We start from the raw sequence: 12,314 nt of genomic DNA on the forward strand, positions 1-12,314 counted from the left end.
ATTGATGACGCATTGGGATCGGATTTTTCAGACCACATTCAGAGGTGGTCTGGGCCACATATGACCACATTCTTTTAGCAGCGTGAACACAAATGTGTCCTGGACTACATTAAGGACCGCCTACTCTACTGACGTCCCGCTGGGAAGCGTTGGGTGTCTGCGTTCCTCATGTGAACAGACAGGCAGACGCGAGCGCTGGTCTGTATTCTGTTGGTACAACTGTATTTTCTTCAAATATATCTTATCTATAGGCTACATATCTACAGACTATCAGGCTAGGGACGTGAAGTGCATTATCATCATACTGTCGGAGATGTGTCTGTTTTTGTTCCGCTGCTTTGCACGGAGCTGACACCCGCCCGCTCGCTCTCTCTCATCCCCCACTCTCTGAAGCTCTGTACCCGCTGTTGCCTGGCAAACACATCGGTGCCGGCGGCACGGAGGTCCCCGGGGACTGCCGGTACAATAACCTTTTATTTTGATGTTAATAAAATGTACCCAAATTCACGAATATGTAGGATATTACTACTGACATAAATGTAATATTACGCCACAACGTATGCTGTATTAGCCGTGTGTTTACTACGTGTTTATTTGCATATAGAGCGGGGAAGTGAGATCGGATCACAAGTGGCCACTCAGGACGCATGTGGAGACGCATTCTAATGCCAGGTGCGAACAGACGTACTTAGAGCTGTCTACTTGTGTTCGGATCACTCAGGACGCATGTTAATGCCAGGTCTGAACAGGGCCTATGACTATAGTGCGGGTTGCCAGTTACAGTTACAGACTCCAGGATTTGTATGTGCCTGCCTGTTGTTCATCAAAGCTCTGTTCTACACACAGACATAAGACTGAAAACAAACAACTTTCTGGAAAGCAGAAAAAAAATTGGAGAAAAACATTTTTCTACAAAATTATGAGCAATAAAAAATTACAAAACTGTTCCACCACTTTTGGATAGTACCTAAAAAGGAAGGTAGTCAAACATCCTAAAAGAAGATGTGGATAACAATGTATTGGTAATATAATATTTTTCATTATCTGGTGAGTCAACAACTCAACCAAAAGTAATCCGTTGATGAAGATGGTGAGATGAGGTTGAAAGCTCAACAATGGACCTTGAGCTAAGTTCTTTTGCCCTTTAATGCAATCACTACTCTGTTTCAAACTAAGCCCTCCTTCCTTCCGGAACTCCAAGAGGCTCCAACGTTAGAAATGAATTCCTCTGTACCTGTTGATAAGGTCTTCATTGTCGTCACTCTCCATCTCGTCCTCGATGGCTGCCTGGAGGTCACCGATCCTTTTGAAGGCCAGCTTGAGGTCTGCCTGCAGGCTCTGATTAGCAGCCTCTAAGCTCTCAATGTCCATTTCCTGTTAATGAGACAAGAGTCAGCGGACTGGGACAAAAAGGTTGATTTATTGTTGATGGATGCTCTCCTAAAATAACTGTACTGCTCGCTCATTGCTAATCGTCAGCAAGTTGTCTCATTATTATCCATCACATCCTTACCAGCTCGTGTTTTTTGCGGCTGGCCTCTGATTCCTTTTTGGCCAGCTCACCCGTCTCCTCTTTGACGTCGCGGATCTGTCTCTGCAGACGTTTGTTCTGTTCCTTCTCTCGAATCTCGCTGCTGCTGCGCTGGTCTCGTTCCTCCGTCAGCTTCTCTAAGTTCTCCTTAAGACGAGTTACAAGGGTCTGCAAAGCAATAAAGAGAGACGGTTCAACAATACGCTCAGATTGATACCGTGTACAGCCAGCTGGACAGAACACCAACATAATGTACTGGATGAAAAAAAGCTGCCCCCTCTTTCATTTGAATGAGGGCAGCCTGTCAGTGGAGTCAGAACGCCAACACAGAGGGGTTCGTCATCCTCTAGATGAAAAGTCAGAGGATCACCAAAGTTATTACAATTAATCCTGAGAGGTACATATCTGTAACACTCTGAATTGTTGGTCTGACTGACTCACTAGAGCCCGGCTGCCAGCTAACATGCCATTCTAAATATTAACAGTATCCTTATCATTATGGCCCACAAAGATCTGCATCGACCAATCCCTGGTTCAAACTTCAGTGCTGTAACAGACGAGAATCAGAGCACATAAAAAGGGAAAAACATTCAAAGAAAGCCTTGAAATAATGTGAACAAATATTGCGGTTCAGTGAGTATGGGCAATTCATCTCCACAGAACCCAGTCAGAAAACAATGTTAACAATTGATGAGCTTATTTGTATTAATAATGCATTGGAGTGGTGCAGCAGGCTTTCATCACATACACTGTATGTTTGCAGTGTTTTAACAGGCAGCTCCTCTATAAGTCTTTTTAAATCTGCAGCCAGTCTGTATTCAGTCTGTGCATCGATGCCGGCAGCATACTTCTCCGGTGAGTTAGCTCCTGCATTAGCCACCAGCCCTGTCCATATTTCACACACTGAGTGGGTGTTGCACTGTGCCTCCTCACATCGGTATTGATTGAGCTCTGCTACCTACAGCTTTGATGAGTTATACTACTCAGGCAACCTGAACTATTCACTCTTTGCAGTTATTAATGCTGGTGAGAAGCCATAAAAAGCCAAGAGTGTAACCATTGTGTGTATTTTCCTACCTCTGCACATTTCACCACAGGCTAAAAAAAAAAAATCACATTTAATAAATAAATATATTTATTTTGAGTTTGGAGGGCAAGGAGCAGAGGGAGTGTGTGCCTGGCGGTGAGCACATCGCACAGCTAGTAATTACTAGACTGAACCTGCACAATTGAGCGCAGGGTCATTTTAACAGTGGGCGAGAGAGGATTTCAATTTCTCCCTGGGAGCGTGCAGATGGTAACCTTTATCCTTCAATTGTGCTTTTTGTCTCGGGCGCAATCTGGAAATAATTTCAAAATGACACAATAACAAATTGTCGAGTGAGAGCAATAAAAGCTAGAGGACAAAGTAAAGCAGCGATGGGTATAATCTAACTGGCAGTGGTCGGAAATGTGATGGAGGTACAGCACATGGTGCCACTTGTGTTCAGTTTATCATGACCTTTCTCCGTCTCTGCAGTCGACCTCTGACCACCAGCAGCACATTTCACCCTCACCTATGTCTTCCACATGCTGCAGCTTCCTCTACCAGCTGCCAACCAACACCAGCCCTCCTCCACCTGTCTTTAGCTCTCACCTCCAGGCGTTTGACCTGGGTCTTCTCAAACTCCAGCTTGGTCTCCAGCTCGCGGATCTTGGCCTCTTGCCGGCTGACGAGGGATTTCTCCACCATGGACTGCTCCTGGAACTCCAGCTGGCTCTGGAGGGCTTGCAACTAAGACACAAAAATACACAAATGTATGTCACTATACTTGTGAGTGCCACTGAGTGCTAGGATAAAATCTGAGCTTTTTTTGTCGAATTCAAAACTTTTCATCACAAAGACTAGACATTCCATGTGGAGTGCTGCAAGGCTCTGTCCTGGGTGTACTACTCTTCAGTCTTTATGTTACCACTGTCATTAGGGATGCTAATTTAGAAATCTTTTTCTAACCAATAACCGACCCTCATTAACTGACAAGATTAGTGCGTCGCATGCAGCAGTGCGCCAGCTGCATTGTATGAGTACAACAGACAACTGAGTCCCCAGTTCACCCATCCGGGAGAGTTAATGTAGCAGCCACGATGCTGCGTGTAGTGTCGAGGACACATACAGCCACTTTCCCAGTAAGTCTGCACCGCACCACTAGTTTAGCTGCGAGGTTGTCAGCTGTGTCTCTGCTGTTAGCGAGTGTCCAACAGACCGTGTCTGTTTGGTTTTTCTACGTTCGGAGATGTAGCGTTGCTGGTGGCTTCATTCTCCCCGTTGTCACATACATATGGTCTGTCAGCGCGGCGTAACGTCAGCAAGTGTCTGACAGACCGTGTGTGTGGGGGCGGTGAGTTTGGGGTTGTTGGTGGCATTATAGCTGTTAACATAGCTGTAGCATTGTGTGTACAGTCTATTCGTCGGTGAGTAAATGCTACAGCTCCTCAGCTCAGGATCCGAGCAAACTTCCTGTATCTGCAACACTTTGCTCAGCTTTTTAACTCATTTTTAATGTTTCTTTGAACCGTTTAACCATTAGCATTAATCAGTTAAAATTCTTAAAGTCGGTTAACGATTAATTATTAACATCCCTAACTGTCATCATTTAAGGCCCGTTAAAATATGCATTTTTGACATCAGTTTTTTGACACCCCAAAATGTCCTCCAACTAAATCAGGACAAAACTGAGATTGTAATTATTGGTTCAAAAACAAGGAAACTGTGAGCACAATTTACTACACTCTTTCAGCACATTACTGCACAAGAGTCTTTAGGTTTTCACTCCAACCAATCGCTACGGTCGTTGATGTTTTGAGTTGTACATTCTCTTTCTCTGACTGAGGGAGCTAATCCCCTGCTGTGTTTGGTTGTATTACAAAACTTTAGCCTCTTGGGTCACAATGGCACAAGGTAGAGCATTTTAAGTATTTTGAATTTTAAACATTTGAAGCTTTGATTTGGCATGTCAGGTCATCAGCACATAAACCCAATATAACCAACCTATGACCTTGGGTCATACGAAGATATCATACTGGTTGTACAGTTCAGGTGAAGGGGGGATATTGGTCTAATCTCCCCTCTTCTTGGCTGGGTTTGATCTGTCAGGTCGAGCTGTGTCTGATGGATTCATGGGGAAACCAAGTTGGCCATCTGTGTCACATATTGCCAGGGCCAATCCTGCTTGAATGACACATCTATTACATCAAGGGTTGTATTTCTTAAGAGACCAGTGCAAAGGCAAAGGAAATCGGCAGATGCAACGCTGCACATTCATGCAAGTTTGTAAATTGGATTCTTCACTGCACTGCAGCAGAGGAAACTTTAGAAACTTATGAGACTGAAAGTGTCATAGGGTCATCACACGTTGACAATTTCTAATTCGAGCTCTAACATTATAACAATTATCAAGTCAATCTGCTCTCCCATCTCAATTTCCCGGAGCCCAAAGCAACATGTTCGGACTGTTTTGGTCAGTCCAAAATATTTAGTTTACTATCATAGAAAGACAGAAAAGTAGAAAATCGTCACATTCAAGAAGTTGGAACCAACGAATGATTGGCTTTCATTGTTGAAAAGTATTACAAGCGTAAAATAAATGCTAATGGACTTGCATTTATATTGTTCCTTTCTAGTCTTCTAACCACTCAAAGTGCTTTACACCACATGCCAACATTCACCCATTCACACACACACACACACACTGATGGCTCAGCCTTCGAGAGTAATTTGGCGTTCAATATCTTGCCCAAGGACTGGAGGAGCCACTTCCTGAGCCACAGAAGTGCTTCCTGTTCTTGAACCTTTTTTAATTACTGTTATGACCCTGGTTTTAAAAGGAAACTCTTTGGAGTTAATGCTGCAGTGGGTAGAAATGGGGCATATATAATTAAAAAAAGTTATTTTTATAAAACGCCCACTATATCCTGACAGTAGAGAATGAGACAGGTAAAAAAAAAATCATGTGTCCTCCTGCCGTCCAGCTGCCGTCTATGAGAACCGGCTGTCAATCACTCCCGAACTCCGATCAAACGGTCAAACTAGGCAGCGCTGATCAAATATGAATCAATATTCTGTTACTGTAATGCCTATTTCTCTCCTCAAATGTTTTCCGAAACATCTTGTAGTGTACTGTTTAGCTGTAAAATGAGAAAGTTTGTGACCCGGCGGCCATATTGAGATCAGTTGAGAAAATACCAAACACCAACCCACGAGCCAGAGCACAGCTAATTGGAACACTCAATAGAAATGCTTTCTCTGAAATGACCTGTGATTGACCAAAATCTGTCGTCACGGCTAGGTCTGTTAAAGCCTGAAAACAGAGCCATGAGGAGGTGCAGAAGTCTAGTTTTCTCTCAGAACACTTGAATTAAAATATGCTGAAAGGTTATTATGGAATTTTTGCGCAATGATGACAAAAATATACTGCCTACTGTCACTTTAAGTATCTAAAAGTCAGACTTAGTCAAAGTGAAGTGAGCCAGATTGTGAGACAAACATGGTACTGTATAATAAGAGATTATTCTCAGCAACACAAAGGAAATGGGAGATCACAGACATATTTTAATAGAATAAACTAATAAATGCTGTTTTCTAATAGGTTATTGAGCATCAATCAAAAGCCATAAATGTATGGGCAATGACTTCAGGTCTGGATTCCAGTTCTCTAAACCCGTCCTACTGGTTCCTTCCTCTGGTCTGACGCATACTTTTTAAAACTGACATAAGTTCCACATTGTCACATCTCTCCCTGCCCGTTTTACTCTGCTCTTAGATGGAATACAGATTTAAACTGGATGTCAGTGATACGCTGAGAGCAGAGAAACAGCATTTACCTTCTCCTGAACCTCCTGCTTCTCCTTGAGGGCGTCCTCCAGCTGGGCTTGTAGGTCACTGATCTGAGCCAGGTTCTGGGCCGACTGAAACCACGAAAACACAGGAAAGGAGCAAAGTCAGCGAGCAACATGATACTGTAGGCAGATATTAAACATGTTTTTCTTTTATTCCACCTGATGGAAGAAGGAATTTCACTTTTACAAGTGCATCATCAAGTATACAGTATGCAGACTAATCCACAAAACTAAATCTAAATCCATTAAATGCCAAACAATAAAGAAATACCATATAGATCCAGTAAATATGATGCCATCACAGTGACATTACTTCGACAAATAAATCTGCTGGAAACTTTTTTTTTTAGTCTGGTGAAAGCATATCAGTGAATTTCATTTCAATGTGACCTGTGTGAAATATTTGAGACAAGTGCTCTTTTTTTTTCACAGTAGATGAAACACTCTGCTACAGCGGGTCCCACAGGGAATTCAGCTGCTTCAGTTTAGACAGGAAGGATGGATTCATTTGGAGCCAGTTGAAGCAGATCACTCATCGTTCCATCAGCAATGGAAAGGAAGCGTTTTTACTCCACTTTCACTTCCACTTGCTGTTCATCTGCATATACAGCTTTAATACTACTGTGGGATGGGGGGGGGGAGGGGCACTCGGAGCTAGCCAAATACCACCGCTTTTCAAAAATGTCTCAATCGGCAAGGATGAACGGTGTTCAGATCATTCAATGTAAAGCTGGATCCAGGGAATTTACCTTTTTGGGTTGGGCAAATCTTTACTTTTTTATTAAAAATCATTCACCAGCCAGTCAGTGTCATCCATCTTATATCATCTTATATCTCGTTATATGATGGATGATTCAGTTTTATTGTTGACATACAGTATTAGCTGTGGAATTGACCAATATACTGCACTGGTTGTGTATGGGAACAGGTTCCTTGTTGAGTTTCTGACCTCTGGTAACACTGTGTTGTGCTGTTTTTCTACGAGTGGGTGCCTGTTTAGTTTATCTCATGCACATGCGGGCGCACATCCACGCACATGGGTGAAAAAAAATATTGATTTTTAAATTTGCATTAAAAGACTAACTTAAAGTTACTACAAGGAACTTTTTAACACAGTCTCAATGTAATACTGATGCCTCTATAAGACCTAGATAAGTAAACGAGACCATCAGCGAGAAGATTGGCTATTTCTATATAGTTATTCTCAATGCCTGTCATGGGGTCAGATTCCCTGTGACATGAGACATGCAGGATCACCAGAAACTCCTTCAGCTCAGACTCCAGCAGGGCCTCCGGCAGCGACCAGCCCACCGCGGACAGACCCCGATCTGGCTTCGCTGCCGCTTTCGACCTGCAGTCGGAGCTCCGGCAGGAGGTGGAGAGCTCTACGGTCAGAAGCAGAGCTTCGCCTCGCTGCTCCGCTGGTCCCTGCTGGAGACCCAAGCCATATTGCTGGGCCAGATGGAGAGAAGGGAAGCACGAGAAAACCAGAACCAGGACTGCTCGGGGCAGACCGTCAGACCCTGCTGCAGTAAAATGAGAGGCTTTCTAAAGGGACTCTGGTGCTTGGAAACACTACCGCTTTTGTCAACAGGGACCGCAAAATGAAAGTTCCTCTTAGTAGCTTTAACACTAAAACCTAAATCCTTTTTTTGAGTCAGTAAATCTTATTATTTTTCTATTGTACCATTGATCTTGGTCTCTGTTTATAGGCAAATTACTGTCTGGAAAAAGACAATTATTTCTTTTCTCCAGAGAATATCTAGTAATTCTGTCCTCGACATGAAAATAAACCACAAAAAAACATTTAGTATCACTTGAGATGAAACACATTTGGTGTGTGTCTTGGTTTCAAATGTATTTGAATGTGTGAAGGGGCTGTGTTCGAGCTAAAACGGGGTGTTAAGTTGCTTTTTAAATAGTAGGAGCTTAATTGGCCGGACCCCACACACATGATTTCCATCAACACATAACAGATGGCCAATCCTGTTGCTGCTCTGTGGGTTGAGCTTCATTTAGTTTTTAAGCTTTTTTTATTAAAGTGATCGTGAAGTAAAAGTAGGTAACAAATTCATTGTGAGACGAAGAAAATCATTTTTTTAAATAATTTTTGTAATAAAATATGTTTTTGTAATTCCATTTTAAAATGTAATTCATTAATAATTTAAAGCTGCATAAGGAAATGGAAGCATTAATTGGCAAATGTAATTTCCAGGTCTTATAGTATAGAGAGAGGAGAATAGTCGACCTGGGCCACAGCGGCCTTGTGTTTCTTCATCAGCTCGTTGAGGTCCTCCTGGTCCTCCTCGTTCCTGGACTGCAGGTCATTCTTCTCTCTCTGCAGACGACTCAGCTGCTCCTCCAGCTGAAGATCACAAAGCAAATCACAGAGATTTATTAAATCGATAAAGCCAGCTGTGTTATGACTGTGTCAGACAAAATTAGACAAACAGTGGCAGCCAGTTCTCTCACAAAAAACGAAATATCTTTATTTACACAGGGTCAAGCTCTCAAAATATTTTGCTCTATACGAATCACATGCTTTGGATTTGTAGCGCCATTATAATGTACTCAAAGTGTTCAGGCATATGCATTAATCACAATGCAGAATGCACCAGCAGATAGAAAAGCTTTTTGGAGTCTGTTGAAGAGAACATTTGTACAGCACTAGTCACAAAATGTACAACTCAGAATAAACTAAAGTCATGGCACAGTTAAAAGTCACAGCTGATATAGCACATGTCTGTGTGTATTAGCAAACTCACAGATCAGCAGCACACAAATAGTATTAATGTGTTGTTGTGTGCAGTGCTGCCTTTGGGAACAAAAACATAAAGACAAATGTAAATATCGACTTTTAGTAAAAAGTAACTGGGCAACCATCAAAAAGGATCCCTAATATATATACGATATACAATAGAAAAGCAAGGCCAGAAGCATTTTACAACATCTAATGAATCACTTAACAGGGATAGCTATTGCACAAGTTCAGCACGTTTTATACCTATTGAAGAGATCAATGGACAAAAACACATTTCTCTACACTGTAGTAATAGAGTAGAATAACTTTACTAACAAAAACAGAAAGAGGCCGCATCTGAAAACAGATTGAAGGCGATGTTCTGTGGCCACCATGACACAAATAAAATAATAGCGCAGATTTTTTATTCAACAATTGGAACAAGATATCATTATATTGTTATAACTGATGGATGGATGGTGGAGAACATTTTGTGATAAAAAAGGAGATTTGTTTTTGTCAAAACAGAACAATTTTGGTATGTAGTAATAACAGGAAACATATCTTGTTAAAAATCTCTTGGCATAACATTTACAGGATCTCATTAAAGTGAGAACATTTTCTCATTATAAATAGATTGTTTTGTTTGTCATGGTGGCAGCAATATGCTGGCATACTTTTTTGGCATTAATATAGTCCTTTATGTATCATGTTTTTGTTTGTTATTTTTCATGTTGTTATCAGGCGGCAAGCTCCGGTTCTGAAAAGTGAAGCCGATGCTGAAGTACCTTAAACTTGCATTCTGTCTAATAGCTAGCAGGGGGCGACTCCTCTGATTGTATAGAAGTCTATGAGAAAATGAGCTGACGTCTCACTTGATTTATTACCTCAGTAAACATTGTAAACATGAGTTTATGGTCTCAATCGCTAGTTTCAAGTCTTTGTCAACCTTGTGATCTACAGGTCGCTACCACGGCTCTTGTGTCATGTCAGGTTGAAAAAAAAACAACTTGGCGACAGCCATAATGGCAAACTCAAGGCTTCTAAACAGTAGTCTAAAAAAACAATGGGATGGGTTTTTTGTTAGAGGACTACAACAGACATCTTGGCTTTATTAAATTTGATTTCATTTTAAAATATGAAATAAAAAACAACAACTAATTTATGAATTAAACAGTGTGGGCCATTCCTTTTGGAAAGAATACAATTGGATCAATTTTAATTATTAAACTGTGCACAAATCAAAGATTTATTATTATTATTTCAAGAGCGCAATTTATTATTTTGTGCATATAAATTCTTTTTTTCTTCTCACATCACACCTTCTGGGCACTGCACCGTCACAGTAATATCTAATTGAAAATTAAAAGTGGAAAAAAGTAAAGTAAGAAAAGAAAAAAAAGTAGGAATAATTTCTAAGATCACTAGAATATATATATAAATATACATATATACATTCTATATACATATATATAGACATACACATTCTATATATATATATACACACACACACACACACACACACACATTTACATATGTATACATAGAGTATATACACATAGATAGATTGACAGTTATAACATCTTTTATTATATATATTATTATTATTATTATGATATTAATATATTATTATAATTATCATATTATAAATAATTGTAAATGCTCATAGTCTGGAGCCGTGCCTTAACTTTGTGGGTGTGCCAGTGGAGTTTTTTTTCTCTCTCCTAGGAGAGCCCTTAATAGCTCCCTCCAGTACACAGCCCCCGTCTTATCACAGGACCCAACAGGGGTTATTTAAGGCCCTACAGTCATAACCAAGATATCCAATTAGAGTTTAAAAGCTAGCAGCAACTGCCTCGTACCTTCAGCTGAGGGGAGGGACTGTTCTGAAATAATCCTATTTCCGTAATGACTGGGATAATATACAAAAGAGAGAGAGAGGTTGGTGGTGCGGGGCTACGGATTAATAAATGATGACTAATGTGACTATATGCAAAGGCTAATGAATCCATTTGCACACAGCGAGTAGCTGAGGAGTCGGGGACAGGTAGAGCTGACACTGTGGCATCTATCTTATTAGGAAACAGTCCAAACAGGATGTAAAATGAGCTCAAATCATTGAATCAAAAGGCAGCTTCAAAACACGGATTTGGATTATGAGGGTAAGATTTATTTATTCCTCGTCTATTTTTAATAATACAACCCAGTGCTGACACGTTACCAAGGTGTACTTCAGAAAAACTAAAAATATCCATGTGGAATCTAGGGCGAATTCATTTACATATCACACTTTCCTTTTTTAAATTCACCGTTGGCCTCACTGAGTGCTGATAAAAGCTTTGAAAAGCAGCTCCGGCTCTGCAGCGCGGGGACAATGTTGTGATGGACGCTTGAAAAAACGTGACAGTCGAAAGCATCAAACTGTCATTTAACACATTTAACAATAGGATGTCAGTGCAATCTCAACCCAATTACTGGGCTCGGCTCTTTGTTTTTTGGACTTTTTTTTCCTGTCGGATTCCCGTGGCTCTCTGTGGAAAAATAAAGCTGTCGAAAACATGCGAGACAATTTTCTCCAAAACACTGCAATTACGGCGACAGAACGGCGGGAGAATGGCAAAAACGGCAGACCATCTGAAAGAAATGTTATTTGCATGATTTTATCTCGGTTGAATTGCAGTGTATGATGCGGCCGGCGGCTGCATCAAAAAACCCCTTCATTTATGTAATAACCATTTCTGTCATCAATTGTAGCAGCCTCTTACTCTCCCAGCAGGCTGCATGTGTGCTGCAGAGGTCGTCCTCAAAGACGCCATTTCAAAACAAACAGCTGTAGACACGTTCATCTTATCTTTTTCCACCTTCTACTAAACGGATATGGCGATTTGTGAAAACAATTAAGTTGCATTTGCTGTCCGCGGTCTGTATTTTCATGAGTGGAATACATTTCTAAACTTCTCCAAATAACAGGATACAAAATCAAAAATGATAGCTGAGATGAAGCCATCCATAGTTTTGAAATAGAGTCTCCCAAACACCCTCTAAGATGAAGAATACAGTGCCAAAAGCTGCCTGGTTTTATTGGGATGGAAGAGGGTGACTTGCGTCTGATGCTCACTTAAAGGTTCCCTGTGGAGTTATTGACCTCTAGTAGTGCTATGGAGCAGT

At 41.0% G+C, this 12,314-nt stretch overlaps 1 protein-coding gene across 19 annotated transcripts in view; it reads right to left on the minus strand.

Moving 5' to 3' along the window:
• The window catches only part of myo18ab (myosin XVIIIAb), a 142,326-nt gene that overhangs the window by 16,128 nt on the left and 113,884 nt on the right, over positions 1 to 12,314 (minus strand). For all 19 annotated transcript variants that reach the window (XM_037775588.1, XM_037775587.1, XM_037775585.1 and 16 more), the window contains 5 exons: positions 8,655 to 8,771; positions 6,392 to 6,475; positions 3,168 to 3,305; positions 1,514 to 1,699; positions 1,235 to 1,374 (listed from right to left, as the gene is read on the minus strand). In XM_037775588.1, coding sequence (XP_037631516.1) covers positions 1,235 to 1,374; positions 1,514 to 1,699; positions 3,168 to 3,305; positions 6,392 to 6,475; positions 8,655 to 8,771 — 665 coding nt within the window. The remainder of the gene's footprint in view (positions 1 to 1,234; positions 1,375 to 1,513; positions 1,700 to 3,167; positions 3,306 to 6,391; positions 6,476 to 8,654; positions 8,772 to 12,314) is intronic.

Source organism: Sebastes umbrosus, chromosome 7 (assembly GCF_015220745.1).
Source record: "Sebastes umbrosus isolate fSebUmb1 chromosome 7, fSebUmb1.pri, whole genome shotgun sequence".
Lineage (NCBI taxonomy): Eukaryota > Metazoa > Chordata > Actinopteri > Perciformes > Sebastidae > Sebastes > Sebastes umbrosus.